The sequence below is a fragment of the Bombina bombina genome, chromosome 8, assembly GCF_027579735.1.
Source record: "Bombina bombina isolate aBomBom1 chromosome 8, aBomBom1.pri, whole genome shotgun sequence".
Taxonomy (NCBI): domain Eukaryota; kingdom Metazoa; phylum Chordata; class Amphibia; order Anura; family Bombinatoridae; genus Bombina; species Bombina bombina.
In genome coordinates, this window is record NC_069506.1 from 192,470,481 (window position 1) to 192,495,480 (window position 25,000).

The 25,000-nt window shown below is 38.4% G+C and overlaps 1 protein-coding gene across 1 annotated transcript in view; it reads right to left on the reverse strand.

The window, feature by feature from the left end:
• Positions 1 to 25,000, reverse strand: part of LOC128638691 (testicular acid phosphatase homolog) — a 259,980-nt gene that overhangs the window by 5,959 nt on the left and 229,021 nt on the right. Inside the window, exon 10 of the mRNA XM_053690813.1 lies at positions 13,056 to 13,231. Within this exon, the coding sequence (XP_053546788.1) occupies positions 13,056 to 13,231 (176 nt within the window). The remainder of the gene's footprint in view (positions 1 to 13,055; positions 13,232 to 25,000) is intronic.

The window sequence follows — 25,000 nt, forward strand, 5'->3', positions numbered from 1 at the left end:
AATTATGATTCAGATAGAGCATGCAATTTTAAGCAACTTTCTAATTTACTCCTATTAACAATTTTTCTTCGTTCTCTTGGTATCTTTATTTGAATGTAAGCTTAGGAGCTGGCCCATTTTTGGTTCAGCACCTAGGTAGCGCTTGCTGACTGGTGGGTACATTTAGACACCAATCAGAAAGCGCTACCCAGGTACTGAACCAAAAATGGGCTGGCTGCTAAACTTACATTTTTGCATTTTCAAATAACGGTACCAAGAGAACGAAGCAAATTTGATAATAGGAGTAAATTAGAAAGTTGATTAAAATTGCATGCTCTATCTGAATCATGAAAGTTAAATTTTGACTTGACTATCCCTTTAAGAAAACAAGCTGTTAAGCTATGAGGTTCAGGTTTAAATATTTAAAAAAAAAAAAATCAGAATCTGCATGTATTGCTTGATCTTTTGAATTAAAAGAGAAGGCAGAGGAATTGAAGGAGTATTATAAAATAAATCTCATCCTACTGGTCTGACATGAATTTACTCGTTGCTAGAGCAAGAAAGACAAAATTCAATCTTTACATTTTAATATTAGGAAACTTCATAACCAGTTTGGTTTAGTGGTTTCCAAACTCTTTCCAGCCACAGCCCCCTTTTCTACTGAACATTCATCACAAATGCCCCCTACTTAACGGGACAGTTTAGTCCAAAATAAACTTTCATGATTCAGATAGGGCATGTAATTTTAAAAAATTTCCCAATTTACTTTTATTACCAATTTTTCTTTGTTCTCTTGATATTCTTAGTTGAAAGCTAAACCTAGGAGGTTCATATGCTAATTTCTAAGCCCTTGAAGGCTGCCTCTTCTCTCAGGGCATTTTGACAGTTTTTCACCACTAGAGGGTGTTAGTTCACGTGTTTCATATAGATAACACTGTGCTCATGCACGTGGAGTTCCAGTGAGCCAGCTCTGGTTGGCTAAAATGGATGTCATTCAAAAGAACTGAAATAAGGGGGAAGTTTGCAGAGGCTTAGATACAAGGTAATCACAGAGGTAAAAAGTATATTAATATAACTGTGTTGGTTGTGCAAAACTAGTGAATGGGCAATAAAGGGATTATCTTTTTTAACAATAACAATTCTGGTGTAGACTGTCCCTTTGATAAAAAAAAATAATCTATAGTATAAAAAGGTTGCACAATCCATTATTACAGCCACGGGTTTAGAAATATCAGATTTTTTAACCCAACCATATTCCATTCATGCTTGAACAACATAGGATGTAGACTGCAGCCATCCAGCCGTAACTCTGCAAGAATCACTTTTACCAAAGCCTTATTCATAGTTATTGACTAACAAGCAAATCATTTGCAGAATCAAGTCATGCTCAGTTATTACTAATATTTTTAACATTGGCTTATAAGTTGTCTTGACAGAAACATCAAAAAACTAAATTTATGCTTACCTGATAAATGTATTTCCGGACATGGAGAGTCCACAATGTCATATCAATTACTAGTGGGATATTCAACTCCTGGCCAGAAGACGAGGCAAAGAGCACCCCAGCAAAGCTGTTAAATGTAACTTCCCTTACCCAAAATCCTCAGTCATTCAGCCGAAGAAAAATTGAAAAAGAAGAAACACAAGGGTGAAAAATGTGCCTGAGGTTTACTCAAAAAAAAACGACCAAATTATAATGAAAAAGCGGGCGGGATCCGGAAAGAAAGAAATTTATCAGGTAAGCATACATTTTGTTTTCTTTCTTATGACAATGAAAGTCCACAACATCATTCAAATTACTAGTGGGAACCAATACCCAAGCTAGAGTGCACGGAATGAACAGGGAGGGACAATAAGGCAGGACCTAAACAGAAGGCACCACCTCTTGAAGGCACCACCTCTTTGTCTCAGCCGAGGCAAAAGTATCAAATTTATAGAATTTGGAAAAAGTATGCAAAGAGGTCCATGTTGCCCCTTTGCAAATCTGTTCCACAGAAGCTTCATTTTTGAAAGCCCAAGAAGAGGAGACAGCCCTCGTGGAATGAGTTGAAATTGTCTCAGGAGGCTGCTGTCCAGCAGTCTCATAAGCAAAATGAATCATACTTCTTAACCAGAGGGAAAGAGTAGTAGAAGTGGCCTTCTGACCCTTAAGCTTTCCAGAGAAAACAACAAACAGGGCATAAGATTGCCGAAAATCTTTAGTAGCTTGAAGGTAAAATTTTAGAGCACGCACCACATCCAAGTTATGCAAAAGACATTCCTTATGAGAAGAAGGATTAGGACAAAAAGGAACAACAATTTCCTGATTAATGTTTTGATCCGAGACTACCTTAGGGAGAAAACCCAATTTAGAACGAAGGACCGCCTTATCTGCATGAAAAATAAGGTACAGGGAATCACACTGCAGAGCTAAAAGCTCAGAAACTCTGTGAGCGGAAGAAATAGCAAGGAGAAACAAAACCTTCCAAGATAACAACTTTATATCAACAGCATGCATCGGCTCAAACAGAGCCTGCTGCAAAACTTTAAGAACAAGGTTAAGGCTCCAGGGAGGAGCAACAGGTTTAGACACAGGCCTGATTCTGACCAGGGACTAAACAAAAGCTTGAACATCTGGTAAATCTGCCAGACGTTTGTGTAAACGAATAGACAGAGCAGAAATCTGACTCTTCAGAGTACTGACTGAAAACCCTTTATCCAGACCATCCTGAAGAAACGACAAAATTCACCTGACTCCAGGAGAAGCCTTTAGCTTTGCACCAAAAAAGATATTTCTTTCAGGTAATTGGCAAGAGTCCATGAGCTAGTGACGTATGGGATATACAATCCTACCAGGAGGGGCAAAGTTTCCCAAACCTCAAAATGCCTATAAATACACCCCTCACCACACCCACAATTCAGTTTTTACAAACTTTGCCTCCTATGGAGGCGGTGAAGTAATTTTGTGCTAAGATTTCTACGTTGATATGCGCTTCTCAGCATTTTGAAGCCCCTTTTCTCTCAGAGTACAGTGAATGTCAGAGGGATGTGAAGGGAGTATCACCTATTGAATGCACTGGTTTTCCTCACGGGGGATCTATTTCATAGGTTCTCTGTTATCAGTCATAGAGATTCATCTCCTACCTCCCTTATTCAGATCGACAATATACTCTCATATTCCATTACCTCTACTGATAACTGTTTCAGTACTGGTTTGGCTATCTGCTATATGTGGATGGGTGTCTTTTGGTAAGTATGTTTTCATTACTTAAGACACTCTCAGCTATGGTTTGGCACTTTATGTATTTATATAAAGTTCTAAATATATGTATTGTACTTATATTTACCATGATTCAGGTTTTCAGTATATTTCCTTTTGCAGTTTCATATCTGGGAAATGCTTTTTTATAAAAAATGTATTTCTTACCTGGGGTATAGTCTCTTTTTCAAATTGACTGTCTTTTAAATTCACGGGCAGAATTAGGCTCGCGAGGGTGCAAAATGCCAAAGTTTATTGTGTCATTCTTGGGGCGAAGTTACGTTCGTTGACGCAAATTCGTCATTTCCGGCGTCTTAGTTGACGCCGAGTCCTTCACAAGGTTGCATCATCTATGACGCGAGTGTGTCATTTCCGGACGTTTTTGGCACCAAAAAATATTTTTCTGTTTGTTGTGCGTCATACTTGGTGACAAATATTTTCATTGTTTAAGTCCCCATTCCTATTTGCCTCTTGCCTTTTTTCTATGTCAGAGGGCTATGCTGTTTGCATTTTTTCCCATTCCTAAAACTGCCATATAAGGAAATTGATAATATTGCTTTATATGTTGTTTTTTTCTCTTACATTTGCAAGATGTCTCAATCTGATCCTGTCTCAGAAATCACTTTTGGAACCCTGCGGCCTGATAACAGTTCTACCAAAGCTAAGTGCATTTGTTGTAAACTTGTGGAGGTTATACCTCCAGCTGTGGTTTGTAATAGTTGTCATGATAAACTTTTACATGCAGAGAATGTATCCATCAGTAGTAGTTCATTACCTGTTGCTGTTCCCTCAACATCTAATGCACAAGATATACCTGTAAATTTAAAATAATTTATTTCTGATTCTATTCAGAAGGCTTTGTCTGCCATTCCGCCTTCTAATAAACGTAAAAGGTCTTTTAAAACTTCTCATACGGTTGATGAAATTTCAAATGACCAGCAACATACTGAATTATCCTTCTCTGATTAGGATCTATCTGATTCAGAAGATCCTGCCTCAGATATTGACACCGACAAATCCTCTTATTTATTTAAAATGGAGTATATTCGTTCTTTGTTAAAAGAAGTGTTGATTACATTAGATATGGAGGAAACTAGTCCTCTTGTTATTAAAACTAGCAAACGTTTAAATTCTGTTTATAAACCTCCTGTGGTTATTCCAGGGGTTTTTCCAGTTCCTGATGCTATTTCTGATATTATTTCTAAAGAATGGAATAGGCCTGGTACTTCTTTTATTCCTTCTTCAAGGTTTAAAAAATTGTATCCTTTGCCAGCAGTTAGATTGGAGTTTTGGGAAAAGATCCCCAAAGTTGATGGGGCTATCTCTACTCTTGCTAAACGTACTACTATTCCTATGGAAGATAGTACTTCTTTTAAAGATCCTTTAGATAGGAAACTTGAATCATACCTAAGGAAAGCTTATTTATATTCAGGTCATTTTCTTAGGCCTGCAATTTCTTTGGCTGATGTTGAAGCTGCTTTAACTTTTTGGTCGGATCATGATTTGTCTAGCATTGTTAAGTTGATTCAACATGCTAATAATTTAATTTGTGATGCCATTTTTGATATTATCAAAATTGATGTTAAATCTATGTATTTAGCTATTTTAGCTAGAAGAGCTTTGTGGCTCAAATCTTGGAATACTGATATGACTTCTAAGTCCAGATTGCTATCTCTTTCTTTCCAAGGTAATAAATTATTTGGTTCTCAGTTGGATTCAATAATTTCAACTGTCACTGGGGGGAAGGGAGTTTTTTTGCCTCAGGATAAAATATCTAAGGGTAAATGTAAAGCTTCTTACCGTTTTCGTTCCTTTCGACAAAATAAGGAACAGAAACATAATCCTTCCCCCAAGGAATCTGTTTCCAATTGGAATTCTTCTTCAAATTGGAATAAATCCAAGCCATTTAAGAGATCAAAGCCAGCCCCCAAGACCACATGAAGGTGCAGCCCTCATTCCAGCTCAGCTGGTAGGGGGCAGATTAAAATTTTTCAAAGATGTTTGGATCAATTCGGTCCAAAATCATTGGATTCAGAGTATTGTCTCTCAGGGGTACAGAAAAGGATTCAGAGTAAGACTGCCTGTAAGAAGATTTTTTCTCTCACGCATTCCAGCAAACCCAGTAAAGGCTCAGGCTTTCCTGAAGTGTGTTTCAGACCTGGAGTTATCAGGGGTAATCATGCCAGTTCTGTTTCAGGAACAGGGTCTGGGGTTTTATACAAATCTATTCATTGTCCCAAAGAAAGAAAATTAATTCAGAACAGTTTTCGATCTAAAGATTTTGAATCGATATGTAAGAGTACCAGCTTTCAAAATGGTGACTATAAGGACTATTCTGCCTTTTGTTCAGCAAGGGCATTATATGTCCACAATAGACTTACAGGATGTATATCTTCATATTCCGATTCATCCAGATCACTATCAGTTCCTGAGATTCTCTTTTCTAGACAAGCATTACCAATGTGTTGCTCTTCCTTCTGGCCTAGCGATAGCTCCAATAATCTTTTAGAGCGGGGTATTGCGGTGTTTCCTTATTTGGACAATATCTTGGTATTCGCTCAGTCTTTACGTTCTGCAGAATCTCACACAAATCAACTAGTGTTGTTTCTTCAAAAACATGGTTGGAGGATCAATTTACCAAAAAGTTATTTTTTATTCCTCAGACAAAGGTAACCTTTTTTAGGTTTCCAGATAGAGACAAAGTCATGGACACTGAATCTAACAGACAAGAGACGTTTGAAATTGGTTGCAGCCTGTCGGAACCTTCAGTCTCAGTCATTCCCTTCAGTAGCTATGTGCATGGAAGTTTTAGGTCTCATGACTGCAGCATCAGATGCGATCCCCTTTGCTCGTTTTCATATGAGACCTCTCCAGCTTTGTATACTGAACCAATGGTGCAGGGATTATACAAGGATATCACAATTAATACCCTTAAATCCCAATGTTCGACTTTCTCTGACTTGGTGGTTAGATCACCATCGTATAATTCTAGGGGCCTCTTTCGTTCGTCCAACCTGGACTGTGATCACAACAGATGCGAGTCTTTCAGGTTGGGGAGCTGTTTGGGAATCTCTGACAGCACAAGGGGTTTGGAAATCTCAAGAGACGAGATTACCAATCAATATTTTGGAACTCCGTGAGATTCTCAGGGCTCTTCAGTTTTGGCCTCTGTTGAAGAGAGAACCATTCATTTGTTTTCAGACAGACAATATCACAACTGTGGCATATGTCAATCATCAGGGTGGGACTCACAGTCCTCAAGCTATGAAAGAAGTATCTTGGATACTTGTTTAGGCGGAATCCAGCTCCTGTCTAATTTCTGCGGTTCATATCCCAGGTATAGACAATTGGGAAGCGGTTTACCTCAGTCGTCAGACTTTACATCCGGGAGAATGGTCTCTCCACCCAGATGTGTTTTCTCAAGTTGTTCAGATGTGGGGGCTTCCAGAAATAGATCTGATGGCATCTCATCTAAACAAGAAACTTCCCAGGTACCTGTCCAGGTCCAGGGATCCTCAGGCGGAAGCAGTGGATGCATTGACACTTCCTTGGTGTTATCAACCTGCTTATATTTTCCCGCCTCTAGTTCTTCTTCCAAGAGTGATTTCCAAAATCATCATGGAGCATTCGTCTCACAGGTTTTGGTATGCGGATCTTGTTCAGATGTCCAGTTTCCAACCTTGGCCACTTCCATTAAGGCCAGACCTTCTATCTCAAGGTCTGTTTTTTCCATCAGGATCTCAAATCATTAAATTTGAAGGTATGGAAATTAAACGCTTAGTGCTTAGTCATAGAGGTTTCTCTGACTCAGTGATTAATACTATGTTGCAGGCTCGTAAATCTGTTTCTAGAAAGATTTATTATCGAGTTTGTAAGACTTATTTTCATGGTGTTCTTCTCATAAATTCTCTTGGCATTCTTTTAGAATTCCTAGAATTTTACAGTGGTGTTCTTCTCAGAAATTCTCTTGGCATTCTTTTAGAATTCCTAGAATTTTACAGTTTCTTCAGGATGGTTTGGATAATGGTTTGTCTGCAAGTTCCTTGAAAGGACAAATCTCTGCTCTTTCTGTTTTATTTCAAAGTTAGATTTGTTAAACTTCCTGATATTCATTGTTTTGTGCAGGCTTTGGTTCGTATCAAGCCTGTCATTAAATCAATCTCTCCTCCTTGGAGTCTTAATTTGGTTTTGAAGGCTTTACAGGCTCCTCCGTTTGAGCCTGTGCATTCTTTGGACATTAACCTACTTTCTTGGAAAGTGTTGTTTCTTTTGGCCATCTCTACTGCTATAAGAGTTTCTGAATTATCCGCTCTCTCTTGTGAATCTCCTTTTCTGATTTTTCATCAGGATAAGGCAGTTTTGCGGACTTCATTTAAATTCTTACCTAAGGTTGTTAATTCTAACAACATTAATGGAGAAATTGTTGTTCCTTCCTTGTGTCCTAATCCTAAGAATTCTTTGGAGAGATCTTTACATTCTTTGGATGTGGTGAGAGCTTTGAAATATTATGTTGAAGCAACTAAAGATTTCAGGAAGATTTCTAGTCTATTTGTTATCTTTTCTGGTTCCAGAAAAGGTCAGAAGGCTTCTGCCATTTCCTTGGCCTCGTGGTTAAAACTTTTGATTCATCAAGCCTATTTGGAGTCGGGTCAAGCCCCACCTCAGAGAATTACAGCTCATTCTACTAGATCAGTTTCCACTTCCTGGGCTTTTAAGAAAGAAGCTTCAGTTGATCAGATTTGCAAAGCTGCTACTTGGTCTTCTTTGCATACATTTACTAAAGTCTACCATTTTGATGTATTTGCTTCTTCGGAAGCAGTTTTCGGTAGAAAAGTTCTTCAGGCAGCTGTTTCAGTTTGATTTTTCTACTTTTTATTTAAGTTTTTTCCTCACATTTATGAGAATTAACTTATATTTTGGGTTGTGGATTAATTTTTTCAGCGGAAAATAGCTGTTTTCATTTTTATTCCTCCCTCTCTAGTGACTTGGGTATTGCTATCCCATACGTCACTAGCTCATGGACTTTTGCCAATTACATGAAAGAAAACATACTTTATGTAAGAACTTACCTGATAAATTCATTTCTTTCATATTGGCAAGAGTCCACGAGGCCCACCCCCTTTTTTATGGTGGTTATGATATTTTTTATATAAAGCACAATTATTTCCAAATTCCTTTGTTGACGCTTTTTACTCCTTTCTTTATCACCCCACTTCTTTGCTATTCATTAAACTGAATTGTGGGTGTGGTGAGGGGTGTATTTATAGGCATTTTGAGGTTTGGGAAACTCTGCCCCTCCTGGTAGGATTGTATATCCCATATGTCACTAGCTCATGGACTCTTGCCAATATGAAAGAAATGAATTTATCAGGTAAGTTCTTACATAAATTATGTTTTACGCCATACCTTATGGTAAATCCTGCGAGTAACTGGTTTAGGAGCCTGAAGCATAGTATCAATGACCGCTTCCGAAAACCCACGTCTAGATAGAACTAGGCATTCAATCTCAAAGCAGTCAGCTTCAGAGAATCCAGATTTGGATGGAGGAAAGGACCGTGAATTTAGAAGGTCCTTCCTCAGAGGTAACCTCCAAGGTGGAAGAGATGACATCTTCACCAGCTCTGCAAATCAGATCCTGAGAGGCCAGGCAGGAGCTATTAGAATCACAGACACTCTCTCCTGCTTGATACAAGCAATAACTCGTGGAAGGAGAGCAAACGGAGGAAATAGGTATGCTAGATCAAAATCCCATGGGAACCACCAGGGCATCTATCAGGGCGGCCTGAAGATCTCTTGACCTTGAACCGTACTTTAGAAGCTTGGCGTTCTGATGAGACACCATCAGATCCAACCCTGGAACCCCCACATGAGGGTTATCCTTGAGAACACCTTTAGATGGAGGGCCCACTCTCCGAGATGAATTGTCCACTCCTGGAATGTGGATGGCAGATAGGAGACAATTGTGAGCTTCCTCTGACTGCAGAATGCGAGTCACCTCCTTCATAGCCAAGGAACTCCAAGTTCCTCCCTGGTGGTTGATGTAAGCCACTTAGGTGATATTGTCTGCTTGGAATCTGATAAATCGGACTAAAGATGAGGCAAAGCTATCAAGGCATTGAAAATTGCTCTCAACTCCAAGATGTTTATGGGAGAGGGGACTCCTCTGGAGTCCAAAGGCCCTGAGCTTTTAGAGAGCCCCAAACTGCAACCCAGCCTAATAGGCTGGCATCCGTAGTCACAATCACCCAGGAGGGTCTCAGAAAGCAAGTGCCCCGAGCCAGGTTTTCCTGAGAAATCCACCACAAAAGAGAGTCTCTTGTCAGGGAGTCCAGATTTATCCTCTGTGATAAGTCTGAATGGTCTCCGTTCCATTGATTGAGCATGCAAAGCTGCAGCGGTTGCAGATGGAACCGAACAAAGGGAATGATGTTCATGGAAGCCACCATCAGACCAATAACCTCCATGCATTGAGCCACTTTTAGATGAAAGGCAGACTGGAGAGAAAGGCAAGCAGCAAGAAGTTTGGATTTTCTAACGTCTGTCAGGAAAATCTTCATGGACAGGTAATCTATGATTGTCCCTAGGAAACACACTCTTGTAGCTGGAACTAGAGAACTCTTTTCCAGATTGACTTTCCACCCATGGGAACGTAGAAAAGTTAACATTTCTGTATGAGATTTTTTTCTATTTGAAAAGATAACTCGAGATGTCATCTAGATAAGGCGCCAAAGCAATTCTCTGGGATCTGATCACTGCCAATAGAGCTCTGAGAACCTTTGTGAAAATTCTGGGAGCTGTGGCAAGACCAAATGGAAGTGCAACAAATTGAAAATGTTTGACCAGAAAGGCAAACCTTAGAAACTAATGATGATCCCTGTGAATGGGAACATGTAAATATGCATCCTTTAGGTCTATGGTCATCATGAACTGACCTTCCTAAACCAAAGGAAGAATGGAACAAATATTTTCCATCTTGAAGGATGGAACCCTGAGGATTTTGTTTAGACACTTGAGGTCTAGGATGGGTCAGAAAGTTCCCTCCTTTTTGGGAACCACAAATAGATTTGAATAAAATCCTTGCCCTTGTTCCTCCAGAGGGACTGGAACAATAACTCCCAGGGAGGATAGGTCCTTTACGCAATTTAGGAAGGCCTCCCTCTTTACCTGGTTTAAGGAGAGTCTTGACAGGAGAAATCTGAAGACTTGAATCCTATTTTGTAACCCTGAGATACTATGCCCACAGCCTACGGATCTGGAACATCTCATATCCACGACTGTCGAAAAAGAGAAAGCCTGCCCCCCACCTGATCCAAAATCAGATAGGGGGCGGACCCTTCATGCTGATTTATATCAACGGAAGGTGTCTTGTTTTGCTTTCCCTTATTCCAAGGCTGGATGGATTTCCAAGAGGACCTGGATTGGTCTGGTTTGGAAGAAGAAGAGGAAGACTTCTGTCCTTTAAAGCTGTGAAAGGAATGAAAATTATAAGTCTGTCGACCCTTAGGTCTATTCGTCTTGTCCTGATGTAGGAAAGATCCCTTTAAACCTGTAATCTCTGAAATGATTTCCGCCAGACCAGGCCCAAACAGAGTTTTACCCTTGTAAGGTAAAGCCAAAAGCTTGGCCTTTGAAGAATTGGGATTGGCAGCAACCGAAGGTTCAGAGTCATCCAAAGTAGCTAGAACCTCTTTCAGTAGTAACCAGAGGTGTTCAAGCTTAAATCTAGAATTATCCTCTTCAGATTCTGAAGACTTTGCCGCCAAAGTGTCAGAGTCTGAAATTTCACCTTCAGAAGCTATTGAAGTATTCTCTTTATCAGACAACTGAGAAAGGTTGACCAGCGCAGATTTAGAGGGGTCAAATGTTTAAATTTCCTCTTACGCTTACCCGAAGAAGGGAAAGCTGACAAAGCCGCCTATACTGCAGAAGTAATCTGAGTGGCAAAATCCCCAGGTAAATAAACACCCCCAGGTGGTTGAGAGGAGACAGAAGGCACAGAATGGGAAACAATTAAGGCTTGGGATGTTTGAGGAGAAAGCTGAGGCATGTCACTTACAGCATTATCCTGCAAGACATTTGGCTCAGAAGGGAGTAATTTGTCTTTAAATTTTAAAGTTTTAGATAAGCATGAGGAACAAAATTGCATTGGCAAAACAATTTGAGCCTCTAAACATAGTAAGCATTTATCAACAGACATAGACTGATCTAACTCTGAATCCATAATGACAGAATTCAGCTTCAAATAATAATGGAAAAGAAAATACATTTTCAAGTTTTATTAGACATTTAGAGAGCAATAAAAAGATCCTTCAAAGCAACCTCAGATTTCCTGAGGCTCCTACCGTACAGGATTGACACCCCACTAGTCAGAGGAAGCAATGCTTTCCTGTAAGGATCTTCTCCTCTTAGTACAGAACGATCCGTTGATGAGAAAAATGTCAAAAACTTAGAGCTGACAGAGATCCACAATGCCAGACACCTTCAAAGCAATACAATCTCACTAAGCTCCGCTCCGATATACCGGAAGTGCAGGCGTCACGTGAGCGGATCGAAAAACTAACTGCGCCACTTAAAAGAGCGCAAAAAATTAAAAAGGCTCACAGTTTCCTTAACCGTTATGACAATAAGCCTCTCTGAACTGATCTAAATATGTCAGATCACATAAATACTCAATATAGTGCCCTGCATTCCACTGATTTAATCAGAATGCTGCATCTTTCCTCTACTGTTTACCAATAAAGGAATTATGAGTCCCCTTAGCCAAATTAATAAACTTTAAGTCTTTCACAGAATACCTTTAACCTATACAGTGCCATATCTCCAAAATATGTATCCTTAAAGGGACATAATACTCATATGCTAAATCACTTGAAACTGATGCAGTATAACTGTAAAAAGCTGACAGGAAAATATCACCTGAGCATCTCTATGTAAAAAAGGAAGATATTTTACCTCACAATTTCCTCAGCTCAGCAGAGTAAGTTCTGTGTAAAAAAATATACTTCTGCTGTTGCTCAGCTTCAGGTAAAAAAAAATGAAGAAATGAACAGCAGCCAATCAGCATCAACAGTGCTGAGGTCATGAACCCTTTTACTGTGATCTCATGCGATTTCACTTAACTCTCATGAGATTTCATAGTAAACTTCCTTAAACTGAATAGGGAAATATGAGGGTGCACGAAAGCTCACTCCCTTAGCTGTCCCGGGACAGACATACTGATTTGCTGCTTAGAAGTCCTTTACAATGCAATGGGATATGGCTACTGAGGAATTTTTGAGGTAAAATATCTTTCTTTTTTACATAGAGATGTTCAGTTGATATTTTCTAGTCAGCTTTTTACAGCCATGCTGCATCACTTTCAAGTGTTTCAACATTTGGGTATCATGGCCCTTTAACTAATAAGGATATCTATGTCCCAATTTGAATCCATATGAGGATTAACCTCTTAAAGGGACACTGAACCCATTTTTTTTTTTCTTTTGTGATTCAGATAGATCATGAAATTTTAAGCAACTTTAAAGGTGTAAGGTATAATACCACATTTGATATGGCATTCTTGAAGGGACAGTCTAGTCAAAATTATACATATTTATATCTCATTTAATAAATGTGTAGGTGTGCTTTCAAATGGTCTAATAACTTTAATAATGTTAGTATTATTTTGTGTACATAGAAGTAATGCCAGTTAAAAAAAAAAAAAATAGAACAAAAACAAATAAATTATCAGATTTGCTATAGAATTCCATATAGAAATAATGCATCTGTGGATAGTTTTTTGGTCGCTATAACAGGCTCATGTAACTGACAAGCAAACAAAATAGAGAACATTCTTTGTTACCTGTTTTCTGGATCTGCTCCTTAAGTTGGCACTCCTTTCTCCAGTCCTGAGGGATGACCGCTGCTGTCAACTGGATGAATTGTTTTAGTGGACATGGGGATGTACACCCTGGCAGGACCAGCTCATACGCCTCGCTGCTGGAATCATTCCGATAATACATGCTAACACTGTAAGTGCTAAAGAGAGCACAAGACATTGATTGCATTATGTGTACTGTAATGCATAGGCTGTTCACACAACAGCCCTGTATTACTTTTAGCTTCACTAATACACCTTTTTGTTATGGAGAAGAAAAAACAAAGCACATTAACATTCGCCAGAATAGGATGGGCAATCACTGAATTCCTGTCTGATTAAAAGTAGATAATCTAAAAAACAAGATACAATTTTACACATCTGACATTAGAGGTTCTAATCTTGAAAATGATGGGATGCCACACACCTAAGAAAGATTTTTAAATTGTTATTCTGTTACTCTGTGACTCATTGCCATGTTAAATTAAAGAAACACTGTACAAGAAACTTCTTTTTTTCCTTTTATGTGTTCCCAATGTGCTTCAGGGTATTACATGTACTGAAAATTATTCTGTTTAAGTTTATTCTTGCAAAAGAAAGAACTATTTTTGCTAACTGAAACCAACATCCATTATGAAAAAGTGTTGCATATGTATGTTTGTATATAAATAGAGATAACATAAACTGGCATTCTTCCTTTATGCTCAGTCCATTTGAATAGGCATATTCTTGACAAGGGGTGGTGGTTTCAATAAGAAAAACATATCTAAACCTAAAGGAGCAATTTAATACAATGCAGCCCATTTAACAAGTCACTGGGAAAATAGGGAAACAAATTGTACAGTGCAGCATACCTTTAATTGCTTAACAAAACACCTGTAATCAAATTTTGTTTTTGTATTCTACTTGACATTAAGCACAGCTGGTTCTAAGCTTTCAGAAATTGTGTTGCCACTAAGTTCTGCTCTAAGGGTGGAGGACAGTAAAGGTAAGGGAGGGGTAATCATTTTCTTCTACTCATGCCTGGTTTTCTTAATGAAATCTCACTGCCCTCCCATGTACCTCTCTTCTCTCCCATGTACCTCTCTTCTTGCCCAGGGTTGAGCAAAGCAAATGTAAAAAAGGGAGTGTGTGGCTGTAGACAACTTTCAGAACAGGGTGTGTAAGAGTAATGGCTGAGGATTTGCTGCTTAGCATCCCCAGCACCCTCAAGGACACTCACTGGCTTTTAGACTCTAGTAAACTTACCAAATCTATTTCTGAATACTGTTTTTGTTATACTCATTATTTACAAATTTACTAACATCAGTTATTGTCTGAAATAGGTATGTTGTTGGTGAAAAGCCCAATGCCTTTCTTAACAATTTTATCTCATCTTTATAAAAGGACACATTGACTACAGTCCATTATTTTCCCAAGCAGTTTTGTGTTTATTTAAGAAGGGATGTGGATTTGAGTTATGGTGTTCCCTTCTTCTGGTAAGCCTTTAATCCGCTATGCATACATCTGTCTTTAATGATACAACACAAGAATAAAAAGGTGCACACGGTATCAATAATATGCGCTTCTACAGGTGCTAGCAGTCCCAACAAATTAGTTGCCACTCAGAGAAAAAGGATAGAGCAAGGAATCAACATTGCTAAAGAAGGACAAGGCTGCACTTGAAATTACTGTGCTTTTATTGCAAAAGAACAGAACAAAAGATCTGCCAATTCCTCACATAAATAGAACAGACATACACAGAATACAACCCTGCACAGTGTAAAATTCAGTAGCACATACTTGCAATAAACTGAACAACCCCACATGCTAGAATGTACCTAGGCCGGTCTTAATGGGATAGTAGATACCAGGCACTTAAGTGTCAAGGGACACGCTCCGGTTATAGTTAATCAAAAACACAGTTCCCAAAATGATCCAGGCACAAAGTGTAACAACACACTCCAGTCTGAAGTAGGTTAAGTTCTTGAGCTGTGCTGCTGAGATGATGATGCTACCGGATAATGTGAACGCAAGACTTGGATCATTCACTGACCTCTTAGATACAATCCTTATTCAAGGTGCTCCAAACAAGCCTCCAGCTATTACAGAAGCCGTGCAATGGTGCTTCACTTGCAGTCAGGCGCCACATTCACTCACACGCTATGCCTTTACACCATGCAGGTAGCAGTAGCATAAACATTAACACACCAACATTACGGGGGGCGTGTCCAGGCGGCGACCAATATGGCCACAAAAATCAAGGCTTGTAGCGAGGTTTAAGAAATATGTTGCCTATCTCGAGACATCAGCAGCATCCAACCTTAAAAACTAACACTATTGCTTCCCTATATCCTGGAACACCAGGTGGATCATTTTCAGCTGCATACATGACCTACAAGCCCTGTTCTGGATAGTCAAGTGTTCAGCTGGCGGCATCTCTCCTGAATCTTGGCACCCTCCCCGGTAACCTGGGTCGAGCAGGTCTACATCAACTGCTGACTATATCTTCTAGTTTAAAGGGACACTGAACCCAAAAAATTTATTTCGTGATTCAGATAGAGCATGCAATTTTAAGCAACTTTCTAATTTACTCCTATTATCAATGTTTCTTCGTTCTCTTGCTATCTTTATATAAAAAAGAAGGCATCTAAGCTTTTTTCTTGGTTCAGAACTCTGGACAGCAGTTTTTGATTGGTGGATGAATTTATCCACCAATCAGCAAGGACAACCTAGGTTATTCACAAAAAATGGGCCGGCATCTAAACTTACATTCTTGCATTTCAAATAAAGATTCCAAGAGAATGAAGAACATTTGATAATAGGAGTAAATTAGAAAGTTGCTTAAAAGTTCATGCTCTAGACTTCCGGAGGAGGAGCACAGGTGTATGGTCACGCAAGACACCTGCTCTGATTTACCTTTCCTTCAAGCCTGATGGCGGGAAGGCTGCGCCCAAACCCTTAGACCCAGGGCGGCTTGAATAGCTAATACTAACGCTACCGGAATCTCAACTTAGTGCCACTTCAAAGCACTAAAACTGCATGTAGCAGTATTCTCAAGAACCCATAAAATCTATGCAAAACTTCCTGCTTTAAATGTTTGAACAACAGAACCACTAGCAGCCGCTACAATAAATAGCGGAGAAGCATAAAAGGGAGAACTTTTTAACACACTAGCATTTAGTACATTCAATATCTGTACTATCTTAAAACTTTCCCTCTATACTGCTGGTATCTGCACACGGCTTCCACCTAGCCCGAAGGGCAGAAAAATACCTGAGCTCCGGTCAAAGACTTGACTAACAATACAAAGGTCTAATATCACTTTGGACCCGGCTCTCTAAAAATATAGAAGATGCCATTTCTACTTATCATCAGCGCATAGTCCCTCTCACAACCTTACCGGATCTAGTAACTCCTACCTGGCTTGGAGTGAGAGTTTTTTCCCCTGTCGACTGGTGACTGATCCGAATGCTGCTCTCTGGATGCCTTGGAGCACATCGTTCGTAGAGACGAAAGAGAACAGAGGCGTAGGGATACGCTGAACGCTACTTCTGATTGGACCGGACTTCTCTTCCACCGATGATGCGTGAGAGATCCGGATCCTAATCTTCCACTGCACTGATTGCCCGGACTCCGACAGAAGTGACTTTCCAGACGCCGGAGCTGAGCTCTCAGTCACCTACCGGGTAATTTGGCCTGCAACTACCCTTTCTCCTGCTTGACCGGTGCTTCCCCTCCCACCGGTGCTGCGTGTAGGGGAGGCCCGGCTTATTGGAGAAAATCTTATGGACACTGTATGCCTTGATCAGGAGTCGGTAAAGTATGCAATATATAAAATGACTTTTGCATGTACTTTCTCTACTGCCGCAATCCTATTGTTTGCCCCTTGGGATTAAGCAGATATGGACTACTAACAATTGAATTGTATAGATTTAAGATGGAAAGCCCCTGCTAAAACCAAGAAACCTAAGTAAATTTTTTTTGGAAAGACCTATGACAAAATGAATGTATAGACTCTGTCAAAAATAACTCTCTCTCTCTATCATTGTCTATAGAGACTAGGAGAGTTTAGGTGCAAATGTATTATTAGTAAAACAACTTGAAAGTATTACTCTATAAGAACACATTAACAACAGCTTGGTAATCTCTCTTTTTTAAAGTTGTTAGAGGTATATATAAGCTATGCTAAATATACATTAATGTCCTTAAAACTACACATACTGAGCAACATAATTTGCAACTTTCGCTTGATTGTAAACCACAGTTATAAGCTTGGTATATAAGATCTTGAATATTGTATTAGTTTATACTCTACTGTTATTTGAAGAGGCCTGTAGATAAAACACTCTAGATAACCATCACAACAATAGCATATAGAAATACGAAGAGGAGGGAGAGAGAAGGGAGAGGGGAAGGAGGGGAAAGGGAAAGGGAGAAAAAAAAGAAAAAGAACTATCCTCTTAGCACAGCAGTATTAACTTGCTATCAAATTTTTGTATATAGAAATCAGAGGAGCCTAACTATAAAATAGACTATCAGCAAGACAAATTGCAATAACAGTGTATAGAAATTTAAGAAGCTAACTGATTAATATAGTAACATCAATTCACTATTATATAAAGAAACACAAGTATAAGCAAACATCTATTTTTTATTAAGAGGCTAAATTGACAGGGACAAGAGAGAAACACAGAGGGAATATAATCTTGGGGCTAACTCTGACAATACAGCTAAATTGGTTAAAACTACCCTTTACAGGTAAAATCTGCCAGAGATTAGTCCTAACTAAAATCAAAGAAACCCTAATAGAATCTAATCAAACACATTTATTTTAATTAAGTAGAAGGAAAGGGAGAGAAAAAAAGAGAAAAAGAGAAAAAGTCTACTGAAATAGTATAAGGTCAACCCCTTGAGATAACATACCAGAAGACACTAATCTCTGTTCATACCTCTTTTTAGAACATAAATAAGACACAGGTAAAGTGAATCTCTGTCCTACCTCTTTTGTCCTCATATTAACGTAATAAATAGAGACTGGGTGTTTAGACAACCTTAAGAGCTGAATATTTTTTCAAGCCTTCAGCACAAAATTGATATAAATTCCTGTCGTGTGCCTGCGCCATAAAACACGAATATCCTAAATCACTGAGAATAAGTACAACTCTTTTTGCACGATTTACTTTAGGTCACTTTAAGCACTTATCACTATCACTTCAATTGATATATGGTCTTGGTTTTTCTCTCTCCCCCCTTTTTTTTTTTTTTTTTTTTTTTTTCACCAAAACACTTACACATCCCCTAAAATAAACTTCACACGAGAAGAATAAAACCCAATTCTTCCCGGTCTTAAAAGAGGCGCTCTCCTCCTTTATCCTATTTCTTTCACTCACTTGCTAAAACACTCTCCACAAATTTCTTATCTTTATTAACACAATAAGTGTGTAGCCTATGGACAAATTCTTATCCACTGCATCTAAGACACCATCACCAATTATGGCAGCTAGAAACAGAGACAGGAAGCCTAAAAATACCCAGGATCCTGTCACTGAATCACAATCAACCCCTTACAGTGTAGTACCCCCCCCAGAATCTCTCAACTTACACAGCTTAGTTGGAAGTATTACAGAAGCTCTCACACCTAAATTTGAGGCACTTAGGGCAGAGATCAAACAAGACATTTCTCTATTAACCCAAGAGATTAGGCAATTCTCCAATAGATTGCAAGAAATGGAGCAGAGAGTGTCTGACCTAGAAGATTTAACGGCAGGACACAATTCTAATTTAGAAACTTCAAACAATAATATCCAAAAAATCCTTAATAAGTTGGAAGATCTGGAAAACAGATCTAGGAGAAATAACATACGAATAATTGGGCTCCCAGAGGATAAACAATATGATGACTTATCTTGTTTTATATCAGATACACTTACAAAGGCCCTTGGAATCCCCTTAACTTATCATCCGATATTGGTGGAGAGAGCTCATAGACTGGGTACCTCTCACTCAGGTAATAAAAATGGTAATCGTCCCAGACCGATTATCGCAAGATTACTTAATTTTCAAGATAAAAGCATGATATTGCAATATTTTAGAAAAAACCAACCAATCCTCATAGATAAGACTAGGATCTTAATTTTTCAGGATTTTTCAGCCCATACAGCTGCTAAGAGAAAAGAGTTAGCCCCGATTTGCACCAAGTTTATACAGAGCGGCCATCGCGCCACTATAATATATCCTTCCAAACTTAAAGTAATAACCAATGATAAAACATATCTATTTGAGGATGTCAGACTGGCTGAAACTTTCTTCAACTCCCTGAATTCACAAACATAATAAGGAATGATTCTGTTGTATAAAAGTTTGGTCCTTGAGACTAGGGTGCCCCCCTGGCCTAGGGTGATTCATGTTCAATACATATATATGTACAGTGTGTTTTTTTTTTTTTTTTTTTTTTTTTCTCTCCTTCTCCTTGTTTTATTTCTTCCCCCTTTTTTTTTTTTTTTTTTTTTTTTTTCTCTTCCTTCTTCCCCTTTCCCTTTACATAAATGGCGCAAGTGACAAATAATTTAAAAATAGTATCTTGGAATGTGGGAGGTATTTCAACCCCTATCAAACGAAAAGCGATACTTGCCTATCTTCGAAAGACCCAAGCTGACATTGGCCTTTTACAAGAAACCCACTTAAATTTAGAGGAATCTTTAAAATTAAAGACGCAATGGGTTAAAGAAATTTTGATAGCGCCAAGTATTGGGAAAAAAAGAGGTGTGGCTATACTAATTGGTAAAAGATCTGGGGTGACGGTTTTGCACTCTGAGGCTGATTCCGGGGGGAGATATATCCTGGTAAAAATAAAATTATTAAATATAACTTATACACTTTGTAATTTATACGGACCAAATACTAATGACCCAGAGTTCTGGAGCATGATCCAATCTAAACTTCTCTTATTCAGTGAAGGGCACTTAATACTAGGAGGAGATTTCAATATGGCACCAAACTGTCCCTTAGATAGATTAAGAAAAAATCTCAAACAGTTAAAGCAGAAAAAAGATAACTTAGACACTAAAATAATTAACCAGATTAAGTATAATTTAGCGTTACGTGATATTTGGAGAGCCCAGAACCCTGACGTCCAAGACTATACCTGCCTATCAAAAGCTCATAAAACCCTCTCCAGGATTGATCTGTTTTTAATAGACCAATCCATACCTATATACAAAGTGAAAGCAGATATAATGCCAATTATTTTGTCTGACCATGGACCTATTTCCCTCGAGTTTCACTTTGATCACCCTAAATCGAAAACATCGCGATTCTTTTTTCCTTATCATTTGGCAACAGACTCAAAATTTAAAAGGTGGATCAAGGACAAATTTACTGAGTATCTTAATTTTAATGGCGAATATATAGAGCACCCAGATATATTTTGGGAAACAGCAAAGGCCGTGCTTAGAGGAGAAATCATTGCTTTTACTGCCATACTAGCTAAAAAGATAAAATTAAAAGAAAGAGAAACAAATAACTATCTGGTCAATTCATATAATCACTATTTACTTGCAAAAACCCCCCTAAATTGGGCAAAGTACGTCCGCGCCAAATCTATCAGAGACACTTTTCTAATGACTCAAGAAACCAATAGAGAAATCAGACTTCAGGCTAAATTATATAAATTTGGCAACAAATCGGGAAAAATGCTTGCCAAACTAGTTAAAAATGAAGAAAAAAAGCCAATAATAGAAAGATTATCTCACAAGGGGAAGCAGATAACAGAACCAGAAGAAATTCTGAATATATTTACTGAATATTTTCGAAATATATATTCTAACAGAGGATATGATGCTTCTCAAGCCACAGAGTTTTGGAATAAAATTACCTGCCCCCTGGCCTCTCTTGAAGAAGTAGCTATCCTTAATTCCCCTATCTCAAAAGAAGAAATAGAAAAGGTAGTCACTAATCTTTCCCTCAATAAAGCAGCAGGCCCAGACGGGCTCCCAAATGAATTTTATAAGCTTTTATCACCTGAAATAACGCCCTACTTGAGTAATCTTTATAACAAAATATACATTAATGGTAAGCCGGTCCTCTCCTCCTTTTCTTCTTCATTCACGACTTTGATCTTAAAAGGAGGAAAGGATCCATCACAAAAAGAATCATATAGGCCAATCGCCCTCTTAAATTCTGACTACAAAATCATGACGGCTATATTAGCAAATAGGATGCAATCCATTTTAACGAGAATTATTCACATGGATCAAGCGGGCTTTCTTAATAAGCGAAATTCCGCTGCAAAAATTAGAGAACTCTTGGTCACAATGGATTATATTCAGAATCTTCCTTCTTCTGAGGCGGAGAGAGAGGGCACCCCAGACTTAGCTATTCTGTCAATCGACGCTGAAAAAGCGTTTGACTCAGTAATCTTTAATCACATAATAACATCTTTATTAAAATTTGGGATTAAAGGAAAGTTTCCTGATTTTTTAGAAAATCTGCATCAACAATCCAAAACACAACTGATAATAAACAACACTATCTCTACCCCTATCTCAATAGAACGAGGGACACGGCAGGGCTGCCCTCTCTCCCCGCTTCTTTTTGATATAGCTATTGAACCCTTAGCAATTATGATAAGAAAATCTCTTGATGGCATAAAAATTCGGAACTATGAGATAAAAACTGGACTATATGCCGATGACTTATTAATCTATCTCTCTAATACAAAATATAATATACCAAGACTTATTTGTATAACAGATCACTTTAGTTCTTTTTCGGGTTATAAAGTCAACAAATTAAAATCCGAGATACTTTGGCTAAGAAGAAATAATAGTTCTATCCTTAGTACACCATTTACTGCAGTCTCTGAATCTTTCAGATATCTTGGTATACATATACCAACTAACTTAAAAGATTTATATAAACTTAACATAACTCCTATACTAACTACTATAAAGGAAAAGTTAAAAGACTGGCAACATTTACCATTATCTACATCTGGCCGATCAGAATTATTTAAAATGATTCTTCTCCCCAAACTTCTTTATATCTTGCAAAATGTGCCCTTGATTTTGTTGGAGAAAGATATACGTTCTATTAATATGTGGCTTAGGCAATTCTTGTGGCAAGGCCAAAGATCTAAGATATCACTTGCTAAACTTACTGCACCAAGAGATTATGGAGGTTTAGCAGTCCCAAATATCAGATTTTATAATCTTAGCTTTTTAGCCCGCATCATAATGGATTGGATCTTTGTCAAGAACTATGTATTAAATAATGAGCTAGAACTCAACGTCTGTGAACCCTACCTCCCATCTGCTATGATTCATTGTCTGCCAAAAAAGCTTCCAACAAAGATTAAAAATCTCAAAACTATATATAACCCCATTAAAGCTTGGTGGAAAATAACTAAGCTTTTAGCAATTACTAGTACTGCCACAAATCACCTACCTCTGATAGGAAACCCACAATTCCAAGCAGGCATCAATTCTGCGGTCTTTAATAGATGGCATGATAATGGCCTCAACAGGGTATTATATCTAATTAATGCTGATAGAAAATGTGTTAAAACCTTTGAAGATTTAAAAAATGAGTATAATCTTGACAATAAGGATTTTTTTGCATATCTGCAAGTAAGACACTTTATTGTTGAATTAACTAAAGAAGCGGGTTGGCATTGGACGTTAGGCAATCTGGAAAACTGGTCAATCTTAAATAAAAATGGGCAGATGTCTATAGCCCCATGCTATCATACACTTAGCATTAAAAAGAATGCCCCCACCCTGGATAAGATGGCAGAGATATGGTCTTCCCTAATACCCCAGAGCAATATTGAAGCAAAGACTCTTCAGTTGTCAATCAACAGAGTGGCAGCAACCACTTTGTCGGCTACATGGCGAGAGGCGCACATTAAACTTTTGCACAGGGCCTATTTCACCCCGGAGAAAGGCCTCAGAGTGCATAATCAACAGTTTAGTAAATGCCCTAAGTGCTCTTACCCGGCAGCAAATCTTATACATATGTTTTGGCATTGTCCCAAAATCAGAGGTTATTGGAGTAAATTAGAATATTGGCTTAAAACTACCTTGAAAGCCGAAATGCTCACTTTATCACTATATCAAATCATTTTATGTTTAAATAGGGAAAATATTCATCAAAATAATGAAAAATTAATAAACTTATCTATCCTAGCTTCCAGATATTTGATTTGTAAAAAGTGGAAAATGAGAACACTACCAACGATCACTGAAGTTAAAAATTATCTAAAAAAACAATGTGTAATAGAACAAAGAAGTGCAAGTATTGACAAGGAATTGGAGATAAAGAATTTTTTTAATAAATGGGCACTGTTCATAAAGACACTCCATGAAAGTGAAATTGATTACTTGATCTTCCCATTTAAAAACTCAGAAATAGTTCTTCTTGGCATTTGGTAATTAGGAAGGAAAGATAGGGAACCATGAATATCTCGTTAGCTCGCCCCCTCTTCTCTCCAAAAGTGAGTAGCCTCCCCTTCCCTTTTTCCCCTTCCCTTTTCTCCCCCTTCCCCCCTCCCCCTTTTTCCCTTTTTTTTTTTTTTTTTTTTTTTTTTTTTGTGTTTGTTTGTTTGTTTCTCACTGATATAGAATATCATATGAGTCAAGGCAATTAAGCAAATTGTTTTTGCACCCAAAAGGGGAGGGAGGGGGGGGGGTCTAAGAGAAAAATTCTCAGTGGAGCACTCAACAAAATCTTATGACATGTTAATAACATTGACAAATATTCTTCTATAATTTTATGTAATACTTTTTTTTTTTTTCTCTTTGTCATGGGCCCTGCGTGGCACAAAATGTGATTTCTTTTTATTTCTTGTATGCTCCATTGATCAAAAAAAAAAAAGTAAAAAAAAAAAAAAGTTCATGCTCTATCTGAATCACAAAAGAAAAAAATTGGGTTCAGTGTCCCTTTAAATTGAAGCCCTCAATATGGAGGCGGAAACATACAAAGCTATCCTACTTGCGCTTACTAATCTCGATAAGAAAATGCAAAGCCGTTTCGTTCGGCTCATTTCCTTAGTGGGACCTTATCATAAAGTGGGAGATGAGGACAATATTAGTAAGGTGGAGGGGATAGACTCAAAACAACAGCATAACGATATGCAGTCTAGCATCCTGAACCCTGCTACTGAGGTACATAGATCGCAGAGCTATAATGGGGAGCATAGAGGCACAAACTCAAAGAAACAGACTGAGACTCAAAGCGTCCAGAAATGTGATAACTCGGACACCACAGTCTACTATATCCCTTCTGAGGACATCAGCAAACCTAATGCGCACATACCCTTTACCGCACCCCGGACAGATGCGGCCGATCTCCTGGGATGTGACCGGGACCTACGCAAAGTTCAGCCCATTGGAACCCAAGGGTTCACAGCATGGAAGGCAGAGAGGCTATGCAAATATCCCGTCACTAATATGGAAACGTGGCCACTTGCGATATACCTGTTACGAAGTGGCTTATACTCTCATCTTTTTTCCCCGGAGTGGGCTAGATTTTCTGGAGGGATTACAGTTAGCTGCTTGATGGTAAAGTCTGGTGTTGGCTTACCTGATTTCTGACCCCTTTAAGAACCGATATGTTCCGGTATTCCGCTTGCCCCAACTACATGCTGGATGTTTACACACCATGACTTGTACTCATACTCCCTGCTAGTACCACATTACATGACGTTACTCCATGTGTATCTGATATAATGTAGTACCATATATGTAACTTTCGTATACAATATACATTAGCATAGAAACGGTTCTACTTTTTCACAACCCAGCTGACCTTATAATGATGCTCTCTATATTAATCATACATATCTCAATTTTCACTACTTTAACAATTTACAGAGCTGAGGTGACAAGGGATATACCCTTATACCGGTATACTGATATACACCTGGCATGATTTGTTTTAAACGTTTAAGG